This window comes from Carassius gibelio, chromosome A22, assembly GCF_023724105.1.
Source record: "Carassius gibelio isolate Cgi1373 ecotype wild population from Czech Republic chromosome A22, carGib1.2-hapl.c, whole genome shotgun sequence".
NCBI lineage: Eukaryota > Metazoa > Chordata > Actinopteri > Cypriniformes > Cyprinidae > Carassius > Carassius gibelio.
The window spans coordinates 1806651-1827331 of NC_068392.1; the positions used below are offsets into that span (position 1 = coordinate 1806651).

General features: G+C 34.1%; 2 protein-coding genes and 4 non-coding genes across 7 annotated transcripts in view; 1 reads left to right on the forward strand and 5 right to left on the reverse strand.

Annotated features, from left to right (window-relative positions):
• Window positions 1–1667: 1667 nt before the first annotated feature.
• On the reverse strand, window positions 1668–3890 carry aqp12 (aquaporin 12). Its single transcript, XM_052539909.1, has 3 exons — window positions 3253–3890; window positions 2183–2299; window positions 1668–2079 (listed from the first exon to the last, which is right to left on the reverse strand). Exons 1-3 carry the CDS (start codon window positions 3848–3850, stop codon window positions 1952–1954), a joined length of 843 nt encoding a protein of 280 aa, XP_052395869.1. The 5' UTR covers window positions 3851–3890; the 3' UTR covers window positions 1668–1951.
• A 1336-nt stretch (window positions 3891–5226) lies between these two features.
• On the forward strand, window positions 5227–5299 carry trnam-cau (transfer RNA methionine (anticodon CAU)). The gene has a single exon. It is a non-coding gene; the product is annotated as a tRNA-Met (tRNA).
• A 2870-nt stretch (window positions 5300–8169) lies between these two features.
• trnai-aau (transfer RNA isoleucine (anticodon AAU)) lies at window positions 8170–8243 on the reverse strand. Its single transcript has one exon. It is a non-coding gene; the product is annotated as a tRNA-Ile (tRNA).
• Window positions 8244–8711: 468 nt separating this feature from the next.
• trnad-guc (transfer RNA aspartic acid (anticodon GUC)) lies at window positions 8712–8783 on the reverse strand. Its single transcript has one exon. It is a non-coding gene; the product is annotated as a tRNA-Asp (tRNA).
• A 3116-nt stretch (window positions 8784–11899) lies between these two features.
• On the reverse strand, window positions 11900–11970 carry trnag-gcc (transfer RNA glycine (anticodon GCC)). Its single transcript has one exon. It is a non-coding gene; the product is annotated as a tRNA-Gly (tRNA).
• A 2345-nt stretch (window positions 11971–14315) lies between these two features.
• Window positions 14316–20681, reverse strand: part of LOC127943414 (serine/threonine-protein kinase PAK 2) — a 13100-nt gene continuing 6734 nt past the window's right edge. For both annotated transcript variants that reach the window (XM_052539885.1, XM_052539884.1), the window contains exons 5-15: window positions 20588–20619; window positions 19556–19675; window positions 18730–18868; window positions 18581–18644; window positions 18457–18505; window positions 18264–18376; window positions 16902–17019; window positions 16614–16713; window positions 15515–15711; window positions 15294–15431; window positions 14316–15201 (exon numbers count right to left, since the gene is read on the reverse strand). In XM_052539885.1, coding sequence (XP_052395845.1) covers window positions 15115–15201; window positions 15294–15431; window positions 15515–15711; window positions 16614–16713; window positions 16902–17019; window positions 18264–18376; window positions 18457–18505; window positions 18581–18644; window positions 18730–18868; window positions 19556–19675; window positions 20588–20619 — 1157 coding nt within the window. In that variant the 3' untranslated portion in view covers window positions 14316–15114. The remainder of the gene's footprint in view (window positions 15202–15293; window positions 15432–15514; window positions 15712–16613; window positions 16714–16901; window positions 17020–18263; window positions 18377–18456; window positions 18506–18580; window positions 18645–18729; window positions 18869–19555; window positions 19676–20587; window positions 20620–20681) is intronic.

Consider the following 20681-nt stretch of genomic DNA (forward strand, 5'->3'; position numbering starts at 1 on the left):
TTTGAAGTACTTATCCCCGCAGAGGGTTTAACATTGATGAGACATGAGACATAAAAATATAAAACTTTAATTACTTTAATTATATTTTAGCTGTATTAATGCTTAACATTTGAAAACAAAATAAGCAAAACCAAATTAATTCAACTGAAAATTCAGCCCAATTGACTAATAGACATTTGATAGGAACCACACGGGGGCAGAAAGGTTTTCCTTAACACAGTTCATTCCAACACATTTGCCCTTTGAGTGGTTCAGTTTCTAAGAACTTGTAGGAAAAGCAACCAGTTCACAGTCTAGTTATAATTTTATGTGCAAAACTCACTTGCTAATATATTACTTTAGTAAAATAGGTTAGGTCTTAATTTAGGCTAATTTTTCTCAGCAGCCACAATGATCCACACGTAACATTTGACAGTGATTTGAAATCACTGATCTTCTGATCTGAGGTTAGATTTGAAATCTCCCATAATAAACTCCATAGTAGATTTCAAGTGATCAAGCGCTTAGGACATTTCACTTCAGCACATTGCAAGGTTTCTGCCAGTAGTGGACACTCAAGTTACGTAATCAATGATGTACATCCGAGCAAAGGAGATAGAGGAAATTTAGCAAGGTGGTGCTCTGTGTTCCTGTTTTATTTAACTCATTCATATCTGATATCATAAACCACTGCAGTGGCAGTAGCCACGCCCACCAGAGCAGAGATGGCCAATCGGATCGCAGCTTGGGTAGAACCACAGCAGTGGTCAGTCTGTGGGAAGAAACAGAAAAACACTGAAACATAAAGCTCTTTTTTATAATATAACCAGAACATTTTTGAAAGTCTAAACTTTAATGACAAAAACAGGTACTTTCAGAGTCATTTCCTTTACAACTGATGAACAAAAAATTTCAGTCAATCAAACTCCATCCGACTTTAGAGCGCTTTAAAACAGCAAATGAAAAAATGTCACGTTTTTACACTCGCTTGAAGTGGGTTTTGACTTTAAAACGTTAATGCAAATAAAAAGAGATTAGAAATGCATTTGCCGAGTAAGTTCCTCCAAGCGCATAAAAAACGTAATGTGATAAAAAATAAAAAAATAACTTAAAATAATCTTATGATTCCTGTGAATCATAGTTTACGTCCTTGGTGTGAACAGGTCTCAACACAGATTAGTCTTTTACTGTACGTTTCATTAAACACAAAATCATCTGATAAAACTACCAATTGACTGTATTTGTTTAGTGACTCACCTGAAAGGATGAAGAAGAGAAGTGTAAACAGAAGAGAGAAAATCATCTGGAGTTGTTATTGGATTACTTAAAGTCAGTTTTTTACACGCATTGAGTTTACGCCCCCAGTTTACTGCCCTCAAAAACAACTTAGACTCCACTTAAACATGTTAAATGAACAGCAACACCAACATATTTACTTGAAGAAACATCAAGGTTTATCCAGAGAGATACTGCTGAAAGTAACAGTAAATTGTGAAAGATTGGTTAAGATGATTCAAACCAATCCGTAATGCCTTAGCTCACGAGTCTCTTTAAACGATTCCATAAAAGATTCAATTCAAAAGAGTCATTTGTTCACGAATCAAACAAAACGGCTCACATGGAAATGAAAAAAGCCACGAGAAACCAAACAAGGAATAAAGAAGAACAGCAATTATGAAAGACTAAAATACGTACAAATAATTTTATTACATTGTGGCAAACTTTTAATATTTCATCAAGTGGCATTTATAGACAACCTATCACCTATTTTATATGATTTTTCCTTTTTTCCTTTATTATTAAATATTTTTCTTTATATTTTTGCTATGTGTTAAATAAACTGTTCTTTAGTAATAATTTCACCTAAGACGAGGGGTTTGCTGAAAGTGTAAGCAGATTTATAGTTGGATGCTAATGTGTTTATATGGTTTGTGTAGTGAGTTTATCAGTGCTGTGTTTCTGTCTCGTCTCTTCAGCTGGTCTTGTCTTCAGACGTTTTCCCTTTGGGAACCCGGAAACGTGTCTTCTTGGAGTAAAGCAGATTCCTGCTGAACAGCAGTGGAATATTTCCCAAATACAGGAAGAGCGCAAGAGTCATGCCTAAAAAACACATAATTTGCAATCTCAGCAACCATTTTTGGATTGATGGTTTGAAGTGTTCAATTACTGTCTTTATTAAAGAACATGTCTGACAAGGACTCACCGATCAGAGGCCCGAGCCAGTAGACGAGAGAATATGTGAGGAAAGAGTGACCCGGACAGGTGAATGTCATGGCATAAGCCAGAGATGGATTCACGTATCCAGACGTGTAGTTATTTCCTGGTGAGACAGAGACATTTGTGAGGATGAAGGAGTTAAAACACTGGAAAACAGCTTTAGACACCGCTCTGGTATTTGTATAAAAGTGCAATTGATTTTCTAATCAAACTTCATCTTATTGAACAGATTTTAATCCTACAAATATTAATTTAAATATTTATTTTACATTTACAACCTTTATTTAATATATCCATATCTGTATATACTTTTTCTCTACAATTTGTGATTTAATGCACGTATTTTAAACGTACAAACCTAATTTAATATATGCATCTATGATCTTTAATATTTTAAATATGCCATTTTTAATTTAGTAAATGCATTTAAACACACAATTATAAATTATTATGAATTTTAAACATAAATTAATTTAATTATTAAAATATGCATTTGAGATCTACAATTTTAATTTATAAATTTTTTATCCAAAATCCTTACTTAATATATGCATTGAAATCTACAATGTTTAATTTTATTTATGCATTTTAACGTGCAATTCTTATCTACGATTTTTAATGTAATATTATTTAAAAATCTACAATTTTAAATATTTGAATTTAAAAATATTTTTTATATGCATTTTAAATCTAATTTTTTTTTATTTATGAATTTTAAATAGCTAATATATTTTACAATTTTATTGTATGTTTTTTGTTTTCGAATGTATTTTAAATAAACAATCCTAATTTGATATATGCATTTGAAATCTTTTTATTTTTAAATTAACATGCATTTTAAATACACAATCGTTACTTGTATGCATTTTTAAACCTATATGTTTTATATATTACTTGCACTTTATTTATTTAATACATGCATTTTTAATTTAGTTTTTATGTATAAATTCTAAATCTAGGTTTATTTAATATATGCATTTTAAATGTAAAATGTTATTTATGATATGCATTTTAAATCCACAATCACTATTTAACATGCATTTTAGAAGTACTCACCTGCATAGGCGATGAGTGTCAGCAGCACGGAGAATACGGGAATCCTCAGCAGCTGTGACCTGCTCTTCATGACGAGGTAAATCAGGTGAAAGCTCAGGGCTCCGAGGGCTTCGGTGAAGACCCCCTGCAGCGGCGAGACCTGCAGCGACGTGCTGCACTCAGACATCATCAGGTTCTTGATCATGTGCATGTCGGTCAGCTCCATCTGCCAGTACTCTCCAGCCACCAGGAGCGCGGCATACGCACCGAGTAACTGCGCCGCCACGCTGAGGACACACACAACGACGCCCGTGTCTTTCTGCAGGAGACCCATGAGCGTCACCGAGGGGTTTCCACTCACACCCTGCATGATAACGCCGTGGACGGTGATGGAAATGAAGAGCATAGTGATGGCGACGTCAGGCCCAAGCGCCCCGGCCCACTGACCGACCTCCGCGATGGTGTCCACCTCCAGTCTACAAGCGGAGAGAGCGAAAGCGGCGATGAACTCGGTCAGAAACGTCCATCTCGGCCGCCAGCGCGTGACCAGCACCCGTCCCACCGCGCTCACCCCAACTATAGCTAGAAAGTAGCCTAGTGAAGCATTAAGGCCCGACATGCTGGTGTTCAGATGGCTGTGCTGGACAGAAAGAAAGATCTGAGCTCAGCGGCGCTTGTATTTGCTCACAGCGTGTGATAACGTGGCACACGGACAGGCCGTGCTCTTATCAAAGGGGATTTTACACACACTTTAGGCCAAAAAACACACTGACCTATTCAAGGCCACTTTGAGAAATGGCTGTTTGCTTAGACGCCCTCTAGTGGATGACACTGGATGTCATTGTTTAAAATGGGCTATTCATCTTTGTATAAATATATACAATATATGCATTTTAAATGCAAACTCCTTATATATGCATTTGAAATGTTTTATTATTTAATTTATGCATTTGAAATCTACAATGCTATTTCATATTTGCATTTGAGATGTACAATTTTCAATTTAACATGCGTTTTAAAAGGCAGGTCATGTTTATTTTTTTTTCAGATTTTCTAACATTTGTATCCCGGCTAAATATTTTCGGATCCTATCAAACCATACATCGATGGAAAGATTATTTCTTCAGCTTTCAGATGATGTACAAATCCCAATTTTAAAAAAAATTAGGTAGCACTTTATTTTACAGTCCTGTTCCCCATGTACATACTATGTACTTATTATAGTAATTACAATAACTATGTAATAACTAGGTACTAACCCTGAACCTATCCCTAAACCTAACCCTACCCCGTGTAGTTACCTTGTGTTACCAGAACTTTCTTAGATAAATACACTGTAAGTACACTATAAGTACATGTTAGTACACGTACTGTAAAATAAAGTGCAACCAAAAATTATATTTATGACCGGTTTTGTGGTCCAGGGTCACAAATGTAATTTTTTTTAATACGTGCATTTGAATACTACAATCATTATTTAATATATGCATTTTTTTAATATCACATTTTATCATACACATTTGACATCTACAATTATTTAACACATTTACTTTAAATTTACCATCGTCATTACGTATATATTTTGAATCAACACTTTTTGTTATATGCATTTTAAGTCTACAATTTTTAATGCATTTAAATGTAACCATTTAAAATGTAGTTTTTAGTTTAATATAGTCATTTCAAATCTACACTTTTTATTTAATATATGCCTTAAATATTACATTTTAATATGTGTATTTTAATATATCCATTTTAAATGCACAATCTTTGAAGTGGCTGTTCACTGACTCCCTCTAGTGGACGAGGCTGGATCTCATTGTTTAAACTGCTCTTTTGTTCCTCAATCATCTTTGTACAGACTCTCTTTTGAGATTTTAGTAGATGTGCACACGTATCCATCGTAAAGAGTTGATGTTTAACACCAGCTTGTTGTGACGTACCCGAGGTGTTCCTGTAGGAACATGAGGAGGTTTCACACACTCCAGCTTCAGGGCCTCGTTGGCGCAGTAGGCAGCGCGTCAGTCTCATAATCTGAAGGTCGTGAGTTCGAGCCTCACACGGGGCAAAAGTTTTAGTTTCGCTAGAGCAATGACATTTAGTGATGTTTTTAGTCATTTTATTTTGTCTAGAGTTGCTTTAGCATTATTCAGTTTTCTCTGTCAGCAGCAAGCTGTTAGCATTGTTTAATTTCATGTTTATTGGAAATGCTGCCATCTGGTGGGTGTTTGGCCAATGTTATTTCCATTAACTGAAACCACTAAAAATATTTTGTTGTTTAGTTTAAGCACTAAAATAACAGACCTAATTCATAAAAACGACACATTTAAAAATAATACAATAAAACAAAACTATTAAATTTAAATGAAAATGGAATATAAAAGTAAACTATAACAGCATTTTTATAGCATATATTTTTTTCTACTAATTTTTCGAATTATTACTTATATTTTCACTGGCCCTGCCACAAAAAAAGTTAAATAATTGCCGTTATTGTTTCTTTTTGATCTGTTATCTCGTATTCTAATAAATAAGATTATATGACACCGGTATTTTAGATACCAATTAAATTTCACAATTCTCGATTTCAATTTCTAATACAACTGCACAAACGACTAGCCTGACAAATATGAAGTTCAACCATTATTAAAGTCAAGTGATGAATCAGTAAATAAGAACAAAACAATAGCACATCTGAATATATAGAACAAAGATTCAAATGAAACCACGATTTATATATTTGTAGACAGAGCAGTATAATCACATATAAAACAACATTTCCATATTCTTCACTGTGTCGCGCCTTGATTCTTCATATATATATATATAGATTTTTTTTTTTTTTTTTTTTTAGATCAATTCATAGGCAATTATTTTACTTTTTTGTGGCAGGGCCAGTGAAAATATTGGCAAGTAATAATTCGAAAAATTAGTAGAAAAAATCCTTAGCGTTGAGCTTTGCTACTAGCTATTATAGTTTTTAATATTTTATTTTTATATTCCATTTTCATTTTAATTTAAGTTTTGTTTTATTGGATTGTATTATTTTTAAATGTCTTTTTTTATGAATTAAGTTTGTTATTTAAGTGCTTAAACTAAACAAAAAAAGTAAATGCATTAACTAACGAATAAAATATTTTTAGTGGTTTCAGTTATTGGAAATAACATTTGGCCAAACACCCACCAGATGGCAGCATTTCCAATAAACCTGAAATTGAACAATGCTAACTGCTTGCTGCTGACAGAAAAACTGTGAATAATGCTAAAGTGACTTTATACAAAATAATACAACTAACAACATGCGTGCACAGACTACATTTTAATTCTTCGGTATCATGTCATTTGTGTGGAAGTATTTCGAAATCTGTGCGCAGGACACGGGCAGCCGTTCATTAATGGAAGTGCAGAGCTTCATGTCTGAGGCACAGATAGCAGCAGGAAGCGATAAGCCGTTGTTGTACTGGTGAACAGATTTGAGTCTTTCCTGCGCGCACTAAAGCTGCACGAGCGTATACTGTACCAATCCGTGCCCTGAACACGAGTAGACCACGAAGAGATGTAAAGATCAACTTCTCGCGTGTTGGATGAGAAATCAAACGGACTAAACTCTGACAAAACTGAAATTATTATTATTGTTATTTATTTATTTTTTTGTAAAATAGAACTTGCATACACGTTTGAAAAGGCTGAAGTAAACGTCAGTTCTGTTTAGGATGATTATATTTATTTTACCTATTTTACACCGACTTAATTTTATTTAAAAATCACCTGCTGTAGCACACTGAAAACAAGTGTATTATTCATCCAATTAAAAAATATTAGGGTAATGATTTACATCTATATATTTTTTTTACTTGAGACAATAAGTTATTTATTTCTCATTGGCTCAAGTAAAAAAATATAGATGTGAATCATTACCCTAATATTTTTTCTTTTTAATTGGATGAATGAAACAATTTTCATCTTTGTTTTATTCGCACCAACATTATTTGATTTTAACATTTTGGAATAATATTTATATAGTATACTTTTATTTAGTCTCAATAGCCAAAAGCCAGTTTAGCCTATTAAATACCAAATAAACATCTTGTTTATGCACTCTTTTTAATTAGCCAGGCTTAAAAACAGATGCAAATGATAAACATTAAAAACATTAATAAAAAATATAATATTAATACTAATAAAAAGGACAAGAAAATGTAATTAATGAAATAAATATATTACATAAATCATCAAATTATTTATAATATATAATAATTACACTGTTTTAAAAAAAAAAGTAGATATACAATCAATTTAAAATTAAATTAAATTAAGAATATTAATAACATTAATATTAGTCATTGAAATTCACTACCCAGTGGCAATAGAGTTAGTTTACCATAAAATATCTGTTTTTCAAACAATCTTCTCATTTTAAGTTATAAAATTATATCAGTTTGGGGGAGAATAATAATGACTGACAATTCAGTAGCACTTTACAATATGATCACATTTGTAAATATTAGATAACGACATCTGTTCACTAATGTTAACTAACAATAAATAGGACTTATGCATGTGATTTATATGATAAATATGATTTATTAATATTGTTAATTTCAAGATTTACTAATACATTTTTAAAATGCATCTGCTAACATTAGCTAAAGTGCTGTGAATAAACATTAAACTATTTTTTTTACCTTTTTTTTAACAAAGACTTAACAAACTATTGTAAACTATGTTTATCACCCAACATTGAAGAATAAAAGAATTCTGTAAAAAACATTGTTTATTATTTATGTAACAGATCTTTCGTAACAACCAAGAACTTGAACTAAACTACGCTTTTAATCAGCAAAAATCACACGAGCTGCTGAAATCTTTCTTTTTATTATTATACAGAAGAATGTAGAAGCTAAAAAAATAAATCAAACAGTTGCAGAAGCAAAACATTGGCCCGTACGGGGATCGAACCCGCGACCTTGGCGTTATTAGCACCACGCTCTAACCAACTGAGCTAACCGGCCGTGGTGCTCAGCACCAAAAATCAGTCTTTAAAAACAACAGAGCAGTGCTGCTTTACTAATTCACGAGCTGTTTTTGGAAAAATGTGTAGATCAGGGATCCTCAAATCTCGACCTTTAGGTCCACTTTCCTGCGGAGTTTAGCTCTAACCCTAATTAAACACACCTGAGCATGCTAATCAATGCCAATCAGTGTCTTTGGGATCATTAGAAAATCACAAGCATTTGAGGAAGGGGGGTGTAGATGTTTCACTTCAAAGTCAGTGGTTAATGAAAATGTAAAATCCTGCGAAAACAAGTCTAATTTTGAAGAGTAGCGTATTTTCGTAACTAAAACGATCTACTAATAACATGCCTTCTCTTATTTTAAAATAAAACAATTAAGTAATTCACAAGGGATCGTTAGATCTTAACTCGGGAGTCTATAAATGAGTTTTCCAGTGAACGCACATTGAGCAAAAAACATGTTTCCTCCCCGTCGGGGAATCGAACCCCGGTCTCCCGCGTGACAGGCGGGGATACTTACCACTATACTAACGAGGAGTGAGTACTAGTTTTTTATCACCCCAATTTCCTGCTACACTACGTACGCTCCGCTTTTTTGATTTTGAAAACAAGAGACAAAACAGGGGCCCGTTCTTCGTACGTCGCTAACTCAGTTAGCAGGATTTGATTGCTGATGATTTGGTGTGATCTTTGATTGTTTAGTTTCTTTAGAAGCTCATCCTGGAGTTGTTTTCATAAACTTAAACCTTAAATCTTATTTCATGTAAACAGGATTAGATCACCTCTTTTTGATATTTAAAATCTATCCCAGGCACTGCTGCGTTATTACAAGAGTACACTACTAATCCGGGGACAATAATTTTTTTAATTAGGACTGGACGATATGGCCAGAATTTATATCAACAGGGTTTTTCCTACATTGAAAATGTTTTGGCAGCCGCCAAAATGATTTTTTGTCCCACCAAAGCCTTATTTGATCTGTAATTGGGTTTTGTGAATGAAACAGGCTACTGACGGAGTGACGGAGAGAACGAGCACATCACCCCTCCCCCGTGCGCACACTCTCCGTCTTCAGTTCTGTCTTTGCTCTCTCCTCGCATTAAAATCAACTGATCCAAAGGCCCTGTGTCCACCAAAGAGTTTTAGGCAGCTGAAAATGAAAAATGGATGTGAATTGCAGTCAAAAAAAGTTGCCTTATCTTCTCTTACAACTTGTGACAAGCATTCCGCACATGCAGCGGACATAACTTTAAATAAACGCAACAAAAAAAATCTATCCAGTTATGAAGTGTTTTGTGTGTGTGTGTGTGTGTGTGTGTGTGTGTGTGTGTTGACAAATCTTTCGCGATGTCCTAACAGCAAGGATTCCCACACAACAAGTCCGCTTAAGTCCGATTCGTGACCTAATGACTCTTTTGAGCCGATTCATTATAATGAATGGTTAAAGTAATTGGTCTGCCCGTCAGTGTCTGAATCGGTGTATAACAAATCATTACTTCTTAGAAGAACATACACATCTGAAATGAGAAATTGTGCTTACATCATTTAGCAAGAGTGTTAATGTGGATTATTAACCTTAATCATCCACAGTATATATAGGCCTATGACAATGTGTAGTAAATTACCTATAAAATCATTTAGTTTAAAGTTGGACTGGAGTCCAAAGCACAAAGCAACTAGATCAAAGCACAAAGCAAGCTGTTGCTAGCTAGCTGCTAATTTTATATGGTAAAAAATAACACTATTACACCTTTTAACGTTACATTTTAATTGATATGATGGTCTATCAAAAAAGGATTTTATCTTTCTAAATCACAGCTAGAGGGCAAGAAAGGATGACAGTGATAATTCTTTCATTAATAAAAAGGATAAGAAAAATCACAAACTGTTTCTTTGTATTTATTGTAAATGTAACATTTATTGTCAATATTGGGCTTGCGGATCATGTGGGTATAGGGCACTCTTTGCTGTGTGTGGATGACCATGTCGGTCAGCTACCACCGAAGACAAGTTTTGACCCAGGAAAAACCCTGATCAAGGTATATTTCTTAATTTTTCTTAATATTTTCCGATATTGATATGAGCATTATCTGGAATCGAAATCTAATAAATGCCTTCATCATCACTTTTGATCAATTTTTAGCATCCCTGCTAAATAAAGTATTAATTTTCATAATCTATTTCCCCAAAAATTTAAAATTATACTGACATTTTAAATGGTACAGTGTATAATGTTGCAAAAGCTTTTTATTTCAAATAATAAATGGTCCACAAGACAAAAGAAATGCTGAAATTATTAAAATAACGCCATTCAACGCCGTTGGTTCTTAATACAGTGTTTGGTTCCTCAGATGATCCTCGACTGTCTTTCTGTTTTGTGATGGTTGTGCATGAGTCCCTTGTTTGTTCTGAACAGTTAAACTGAGCAGCGTTCTTCAGAAAAATCTTTAAGCTCCTGCAGATTCTTCAGCTTTCCAGTATCTTTGCATATTTGAACCCTGTCCAGCAGGGACTTTATGATTTTGAGATCCATCTTTTCACACAAAGGACATTTGAGGGACTCAAACACAACTATTTAAAAAGATTCAAACATTCACTGATGCTCCAGAAGGAAACAAGATGCATTAAGAGGGGGTGAATACTTTTGAACACGGTGAAGATGTCCATATTTTTCTTATTTTGTAGAAATATAATTTTCAAGTTTTCACCCAAGCTCTTAATGCATCTTGTTTCCTTCTGGAGCATCAGTGAATGTTTGACATACACAAAAATCACAAAACAGAAATACAGTCGTGGATCATCCAGGTAACAGCACAGCTGTAATAGCTACATAAACTTTTGAATGGGGTTATTTTAACAACTTCAGCAATTTTTTTGTCTTGTTGACTATATGCAAACATCGTTTATGTACAGTATCTTACTCAGGACAGTACTAAATAAAAAATAACATGCATTTAGTATGATCTCTCTTATTTTTTTAAAATTATTCACATTTTCACAAATTCTGCAAGGGGTGCCCAAACTTTTGCATGCCACTGTATACTTATATCCATCACCACTGTAAGATCTTTCAGTAGCTGTAATCATCAGTATTTTATTACGCTATTTAAGTCTTAATACCCAGCGATCCTTTTAACAAACTTGATGTTGTCAGATTACAAATCTGCTTCCAAGATAAAATTGTATTAATTGTAAGAACCCAATTAGCCAGAGATCAGTTGTCACGATTAGAAGATCTGGTATCTTTCAGATCATCTTATATGTATTTGGTATAAAGAACGGGCCCCAGGTTTTGTAGTAACAACAAAACACTTTTAAAACTCAAATTTTACCTTGATGTTGTTTTGAGGCACTTATATCATGGTCTCCTGATGTATCTTTAACGATGAAGTCCTCAATTGTAAGCAGAGTCTGAAAATAACAACCAACAAGCACAGTACTTTAATCATATGTGTTGCTGGACATCAAATTTACGAAAGAACCGTAAATGTAATGGGATCTTAATAAAGAGTCTCTAATAGTGATGTGTTTTGTAAATGAAATAACAAACAAGCAGAGGATTTTACTTAAACAATTTTGGACCCTGTTTGTAAGTCACTTAAAAATAAATGCATTGGCGTTTAAGTACACAGAAGATCTTCAAAAGAAGGTGCTGCATTGGCCGGGAATCGAACCCGGGCCTCCCGCGTGGCAGGCGAGAATTCTACCACTGAACCACCAATGCTCGCATAACCTTACACTTGGCGTGCAAAATTTTGTACTGTAACATCCAGCAGTACGGCGTTTAACACACCAGACTTACATCAGTACCCAATACTGCATTAAAGTGAAAATAAATAGTCAATACATTTATGAAGTGGACTTGCCTTAAAATACTCGCTTTCATCAGACCTCGCAACGTCCCAACAGGCCGCTGCCCCTATGTGAAGAATAAAAACAAAACACATGAACAAATGAGTGAACAACAAACTTGAAAATCTCAACTGGAACAGCCTTAAAAGTCTACAGACTTTAAACACTGGAGTGCCAGAACTACAAACAATTATTAAAATTGAAAAGTGAAGTTATCTTTGGAGAGAAACGTTTTTTGGACTGAAGGCTTTGTTATGAACCAACCACTAGGTGGCGCTTAATACCAAAACATTTTTATGCCAAACTTCTAGTGTTTATTATATTACTAATTCTGTCAGATGAAGGTAGTTTTCACTTTGATTTCACATAAGTAAACGTTTTTTTATTAAAATTTATTATCTTCACTTAATATGAATGGTTTCACAAACAGAGGAATGATTTGAGTCGATGGCTAAAGTAAATACTGTCAATAACTCCAGAGAACCTCACTAAAATACTATAAAGCACACTAAAATATTTTTTTTTATTCGAAAAAATAAATTTGACGTGAAGTTCATGTTGAAAGGTGTTTGGTCTTGTCGTTAAAGTGAGCTTCAAACCTAATGTTCTTGAAATTATACTGACACAAGTAAAAAAATAAAAATAAAAAAAAAGCTCAGCAGGTCACACGAGTAAATACATTGAAATAAAATTTGGCCTACTTTGACAATTTACCTTAATCAAGAGTTTGCTCTTCACTAAATAAAATATTAATTAGTGCTAAACAAGTAACGTTAAGGTTAGTTATGAAATCTGATTTGTCGAGAACAGTCACAAGAATTTGAAATATTATTATAATTGGCACGATTAACGTTAGATAATCGTGTCTTTATTACCAGAAGACAAAGTATGTTACTTATTCGTTGCACTTATTTTATTAAAAATACGCCATGACGTCTTTTAGCCTACGTAACGTTACCATCGCTCGAGACTACACTGAATTAAATGTTTTTTTCTATTAAATTAAGCTGAAAAGGCTGTGAAAACCTTTGTTTAATAACAGAACCCATTTTAACTAATCAGAAAACATATTTTAGTTCAGTTTTCGAACAAATGTACAACATTTAAGATACTCACCAACAAAATGGAGCCGTTCATAATCTTCAGATATCCTTCATGGCCACCCAAACGCTGATTTCGACGCCAAACAACTTTAATCACGTTATAATTTCGTTCAGGGATGTATTCGAAATAAGAATGGACATCTTTATAGAGAAATAATCGTTGATTAACGTCTTCGCCATCCTGTGGTGATTCTCGCGGTCCTCACTGCGCGACGTTACCCTTCGAATTTTAGTGGCGGGAAAGAAAATTGACCCTTTTTTCGAAAGACTGTGATGACGCGTTTAACGGTCATCAGCATCGTAAATCCTCGGAAGTTTTTCAAATTTGTATTTTTTTATGTATATATATTTATAACACTATTATTTGTATCATATCAACTTTGCATAAAAAAATTTAATAAGACATATTCCCTCTTCTGACATCCATTATCAGTCTCGCAAAATATATATACTCTCCCATTCACTGCTCTTCAATTTTACCTAACAATGACGACTTCCGCTGATGCAAAATAAGTAAATGTGAGAGAGGTCCATAAAAAATAGATAAAAAAAAATAGACAATAGAAGTCCTTCCCTATTTAATAATGGAATGGATTGTTAGCATTAAAATGGATTATTGGGTCATTTCAACTATGCAGTCCGCTGCTGAAAAAAAAGTAAATGAGAGAGAGGTCCATAAAAATTAGATTAAGAAAAGATAGAAAATAGAAGTCCTTCCCTGTTTAATAATGGAATGGATTGTTGACATTAAAATGGATTATTGGGTCATTTCAACTATGCACTTTTTCATGTCCCTGTAATATTTTAATAAATTTGGCTACAAATATTGAACTATTTGTAAACATGGAAATCATTTTTTTTTATCACAATTAAGAGTTTGCAATTAACAAAAGGGCCTTAACAATATCAACCACCAAGAAGTGGAATCAGTATTAATGGTAAAATGCAAACATGAACAAGTGTTGTAATGTAAGTTAAAGAGCTCAAATATCACCGCACTGCAGGAATGACCCCATTAACTCACGGCAAGGTTTAAACAGAATATAAAAGTCCCTCTAGAGAGAGTTTTTTCTAATCTCAAGTTTCAAGTCCTCTTTTAATGAAGAACAAGAGACAATGTTGCAATGACTGTATTGTTCACAGAATTTGCAGGAATCCGGCTTCTTCTTGCATACAAGTGGCTGAAAAGCATACAAATAGTTATCCATTCTTACATCTCGACAAATGCATTCACTTTGTAATAAACTGTTAATTACTAAAACAACAAGTGTTCACGAACAAAAACATACATCTACCTAATCTACACATCCTGCTTTTGGTTAACTACATCAACTGAAATGCTACGCTTCTTCGAAGTATTACATATACACATTTCATCAACATGAAAGTTTCGTCTCAGGTTAGAGGAAGTTCAATGGCAAAAACCTGCCCCTTCAGACAGAGTATAAAGATGTTTGCTGGATAAAAACAAAGGCACAAGTGACTACAAAAATCCTTCACTGCTCGCAGTTGGCATGTATCGGTAAGGTGCTCTTCCCTTTGGGTCAAGAACAGGTGTAGGCTACACAGTTTTCAGTCATGGTTCTGGCTACTGAAAGATAACCAAAGGTCTCCAGATGGATTTGAAATCACCATAATTGATTCTGATCACCAATTATGGACAAGATGAGGTCTACACAAGCCAACAAATGGAAGAGTTCATAGATAAAACAGACAAAGTCCCAGAAGAATCTGACGAGGAGACCATCTAATGTCCCCCAACATCACAACAGTCCATACAGGTTTAAAAGCAGGACCCAAATGAAATGCTTGGGGTTTTGTTTTGGCAACACTGATGTGTTGTTGACACACTGGTAAAAAACATGGCACAGATTTTGAAAGTGTTTAGCAGTCCGCTGCACTCGTGGGCACAGCTAGTGGTTGTTCTTCATGGCATCCTTGGTGGCCAAAATCAGAGGAGTGAGACTCGAGAGAGGCTTGGCCAACTTCAGGAAAGGATGCTGAAGGCGACAACAGGGTTGATCAGTGAACAAGTTCACACAAGTCACGCTATTATTCCATAATCGCTAGAACTAGTCGTCAGCTGGTTTACCTGCAATAGCTCCTTGCTTCCACCCCTCTTCTCAATGTCCATCTCCAGACAGCGACTCAGGAAGTCTCGGAAGATTGGCGACAACTTTTCAGGGCTCTGCAACTCTGGAGTCCCGTTGGTGGCAATCAGGTAGAGAGCCTGAGGGAGAAAGAGTTCGGCAGTTTAGTTCCTGGAAGTAGCCTCATCGCTAGCTTTTTGGAGAACCAATGATACCAAAGTACCCTCAGTGGATTCTCATTGAGGTACGGTGGTTCCCCCTCCACCATCTCAATAGCCATGATGCCCAAGGACCAGATGTCGACTTTGGGTCCGTAGGCTTTGCGCGTCACGACTTCCGGAGCCATCCAATATGGCGTTCCCACCATGGTGCTCCTCTTACTCTGTTCAGGAGTGATCTGGGCACAGAATCCAAAGTCGGCTGCAGAGCAGGAGATGAAAAAAAAAATGGTTTAGAGATATTTCCTGGTTTATTTCATTAACGACTTTTTTGGAATTTATAGATATTAGTCTCGTTAGATGCCATTTTTAACACCAATAATGATCAGGATGTAAGAATTGTAGACCACTAGGTCATTTATCTGTGCACTTTGGTGTGGATCAAGAAGATGGCAAAAGGCATAAAATACATAATTCTAAAACCATTCCAAAGGACATGAGAAACTAAATGTAAGCCAAGACTTCATGGTGTAACGGGCCCCCATTTGTGAAACAACACCAAATTGTTCAGTTAAGTAAATTGAATAAGACAGAGTATAGAAAAATTGTGTTTCGTAATGGATTTACACAGTTTGTTTTGGCGTTTTGCATGAATAAGGCCATTCATAGCTTTGTTTTCCTTGGCTTCCAGTTAAACATGCACTCTACCCTGTCTAAAGTCAATCATCAGTTTTTATTGTGGGCTAATTTTATTCACACTGCATGTCCAAGATGCAATACTTCTGAAGAAATGTTGAGATAATAACCAGTGTTCCTTAAACAGTATCATCATACATTCAAAATAGTAATGAAAATGATATATTTTAATTGCTATTGAGTGAAAACAAATGTCCACTCGAATAATATCCAAACAGTTTATTTGTAGTTTCTTTATAGACGTCAAGTTCTGGCTAACAAGAACTCATCTGTTTAGAATGAGCAGCTAAACCAAACCAAACATGACACTTTCTGTGTCTCAGAGAACCAGGTGTGAAAGCACCTTTTCAAAGAGTTTGCGCCTAATCACAATCAACATCTTTGTGCTGCGATCTAAATGAACTTCACGATTCAGTCCGTTTTCACTCATAAAAACCAGAGCGTTTGCATGCAGAAGCAAGAACGTACTGAGCTTGACAGAACCATCCATTCCCAGAAGCACATTGTCACTCTTGATGTCTCGATGAATGACCTGATTAGCGTGCAAAAACTCCAGCGCTTGCAAACACTGTGAGATAACAGACGAGAGGAAGTTTATTAGTTAAGCGACAGAGTTACTTCCTGTTAACACATACTAGGCCTGATATAGAGCAGAGTTCAATTGTGCATTTATTGTCAGAGTTTCTACCCCAAACCAAAGTAGGTAATTCAGCAAGTTTGGGAGTTCGACAGGATAACGTTTTGACTTCAACTAACCTCTCGGCACACAGCGGCAATCTGTGCCTCGTCCATGCATGTCTCGGTTACGACATCTGTGAGCGAACCGCCGGCCAAGTACTCCATCACGACAAAAAGCTCCTCACTTACCAGAAAACTGTAACAGAGGCACAATAAACACTTTTAAACCTTCATGTCATCATTAGCTGTTTCCATTAAAAGCTACAAATTACACTTGTGCGAAAAACTGGAATATCGCATGAATCATTTGCACAATTAACACCCGTAAACCTTAAATGGCATGATTAGCTACATTTCCATCCAAGACTACGAATTTATCTAGTGCGAAAACTGGAATAGCACATAAAACATCTGCACAATTAATACTCTTAAACATTAAAAGGCATCATTAGCTGTGTTTCCAACCAGTTCAGAATTAAATTTATGTGAAAAATTGGAAAATTGCGTAAAACGTGAACACAGTTAACACTGAAATTTCATTAGCTAGTTTTTCCAATCAAAAGTTATAAATTTTGCTTGTGTGAAAATTGGAATATCGTATAAAGCATCTGCACAATTAACACTCGTAAACAATTACAGTTCCAAAACTAGAGTAAGGTGAAATATTGTGATATAAAACATTCGCAGAATTAACATTCGCAAAGTGATGGTATCATTAGCTATATTTCTAACCAAAGTTATGAAGTTAACGAAAATTGGAATATCGATTAAAACTTTACACAATTAACACTCTTAAACCTACATGTCATCATGCTAAATATTGGAATATTGTACAATACATTTGCAAATAACGCAAATAAAGCAACATTTCCATTCCATGTGTTTAAGAGAACAAATTTGTCACTTCTTGGAGAAACTGGTACAAAGTGTCATAAAAATGGAAGCTGCCTTTGGCTCTTTTTTGACCATGATCAACTACTTGCGAAATTAAAATTTCGAAAATGTAATTACGGATGAAACATGATAACAAACGCTGTTGTGTTTACTTGGATTTGGACATTTCTAAACAACCTTCTAGACAGTGTGCGATGAGATTTGTGCACTAGTCAGTCAATCTATCCAATCTTACGATCTGTTGAGGCAACTTCACGCAAGTTATTGTTTATGAATGTATTCGGTAAATGTGTTTACATCATAGTTTCTGTGCATGTCGTCTTATTGGATGAAAAAAATATACAATTCAAAAGTTTTACACCAATTTAAAGCCCATCTTGGCGTTTCCATCCAAGGTTTTTTTTAAAAAAATGCAATATCCCAAAATTTGTCTAAAAATACTAAGTATTATCCAATTATTAATGTCAACTTGGAACTTCCTGACCTGGTAGAGAAGGTCAAGCTCACAAAATTGACAAGCAATGTTTTTACTTAAAAAGCATTTACCTGTCTAAGAAGTTGACAATGTTGGGATTCGTTAGCTCCTTCATGACTTGAATTTCGTTGATGATTAGCTCTTTCTTGGGCTGCTTCTGCAGGTTGATTTGTTTGATGGCCACCTGAGAGACAGAAACGTGTTGAGATGACGAAACTGTGGAAGAATAAAAAACAACTAATCCATTTCACTCCCTTGCATCACCTCCTGTCCAGTAGCAACATCGATGGCGGTGAACACGGTTCCTGAAGCTCTGTGGAAAGACACAATTATTGATCTCCATCCATGAATGGAAGAATAATATGTTGCGCAAAATTGTGGGACCTACCCTTGTCCGATCTTCTCGTATCGGGTATATTTCTTTTTTGGATCTCCAATACTGACTATGGTTCCTGTTGGACATGAAAGAGAGGACGTGTGGTTTGAATCTCACAAAGCAGTGAAATTGCGCAAATAATTTCTTATGCTGTGACGTACGGAGCTTGTCCATGATCTCCTCGTCTGTCATCTTGCCCTTTTTGGGTCTCTGTCGATCGGTGGGCTTCGATGCGACCTCACTGTCCGGAGACATCACTGGAGCAGGGATGGGGTCGATGACCGATGGTCGAGTATACACCTGAAATAATCAGGGTCATTATGGTTAACTGCAATCAAAACTATAAAAATGCATTTTCGTTACGTAAAATACACCTTTTTTTAATTTCAGCTACTTGCCAAGGCAATGTTTCTCATTTTAATTTAGTTGTACTACAGTAACAAAAAAGGAAATTGTAAAAATTTATAAATACTACGTGAATTTTTTTTTAAAAAGAACAAAAACAAACAATAATAATAATAATAATAATATCCCAACAAAATTACTACAGATTTGTGAAAAAAAATAAAAAAAATAAATTGAACCTATAGTATCTCAGTACTACCAGTTGAAACGTTTTTTATTTTAATTAACATTTTCCAATATTTTTGAGATACTGCGATTTATTTTATACGTGAAAATTTCAAACACCCCTTAAAAAAATCAATTATTTGCAATACTACAAGCACGAACAAAATGTAACGCAATATCTCAAAATTCACATAACAATGCTAGTGTTCAACTACATAGACATAAAAAAAACAATACTTAAAGGTAAAAAAAACTGTTTTGTTTTTAAATCTTTTACAAATAAAATGAACATAATTACAAATAAAATGAAGATAATCGTATCTCAATTCCAAATGAACATTTGAAATAACCAAATAGTAGTTTTTTTGTATACGCTATACTTTTTTTAGGAGAACTATTTCTTTAACGGCGTCTTACGCTCTTGGTGTGTTCTGGTCGTGGTGCAATAACAGGTGGAGGCGTCTCCTCATCGTCATCGTCTTCATCGTCATCCACCGTTTTGATCGGAGACGAGGGCTCTGGGGTTTTTTTCACAGGCTTTGGATTTAGGGAAGCAAAGCGGTGTAATAATTTTTATTATTATTACTATTATTAGTAAAATACATATAAAAAAGTAAACTTATTTCATTTAAATTATTGTATCGGCAACATTTATTTTTAAATAACTAAAACTTTTATCTAAAATACATAACATTGTAATATAGACAACCTAAAAAGAAAATAATACCAATTACACAAACACAAAACAAAATGATTAAAAACTATTAAAATGTTAAAAGAAATTACATTGAAAACTAAACTAAAGCTGGCCAAGATTTATTTTTAAAATAACTAAATTTTTTATCTAAAATAAAGATTTTATAAAAATTTTATCTAGAGAAATTAAAAAGAAATAAAAAACTTATTCCAATTACAAAACCACAAAACAAATGTATTAAACTATTAAAATGATAAAAATAATGAAAATGAAAAAATACACAGGCTAAAACCTAATTTAAATATTAATCATAACTAAAGCTTGAATAAAAATAAAACACCTACATTGACGTTTAAAAAACTAAAATATATAAAAATGAAAAACAACAAAACTAAAAATTAACACCTTAAAATTAAATTCAAAACAGAAATTCTAAATATATTTAAACTTATTTTATTTCAGCTAGTTGCCAAAGCTAAATTTCTCATTTGTAATTTTGTTTTAGACAAAGAAAAAAAAAAAAAAAAATCTTTAAAAAGAAATAACCATTTAATATTCGTTTATCGGTTATGTTAAAGTAACCAAAAAGAACTAATAAAAAAAAAGCACAATAAAATTACTTTTACTTTAAATTGAAATTGGAAAATACAAAAAAAAAAAAAAACTCATTTTACAACTGTAATAATACCTCAATAATACTTAAACAGCACTGATTTGAATGAAGAAATGATTTGATATTTATTCATACATACCGACTGTTCACCAGAGATTAATCCGTCCTTCTCTACACACACAAACAAATGGAGAAAAGCGGTCAGTACGTGACAGTTCTGCTAACGTCAGCAA

Coding starts and splice junctions, on each gene's coding strand:
- aqp12 (XM_052539909.1), bottom strand. CDS start 3,850: ATGTCGGGCCTTAATGCTTCACTAGGCTACTTTCTAGCTATAGTTGGG. Junction 2,300..3,252: donor GACACTCATCGCCTATGCAG/GTGAGTACTTCT, acceptor CTGTCTCACCAG/GAAATAACTACACGTCTGGA. Junction 2,080..2,182: donor CTGGCTCGGGCCTCTGATCG/GTGAGTCCTTGT, acceptor TGTGTTTTTTAG/GCATGACTCTTGCGCTCTTC.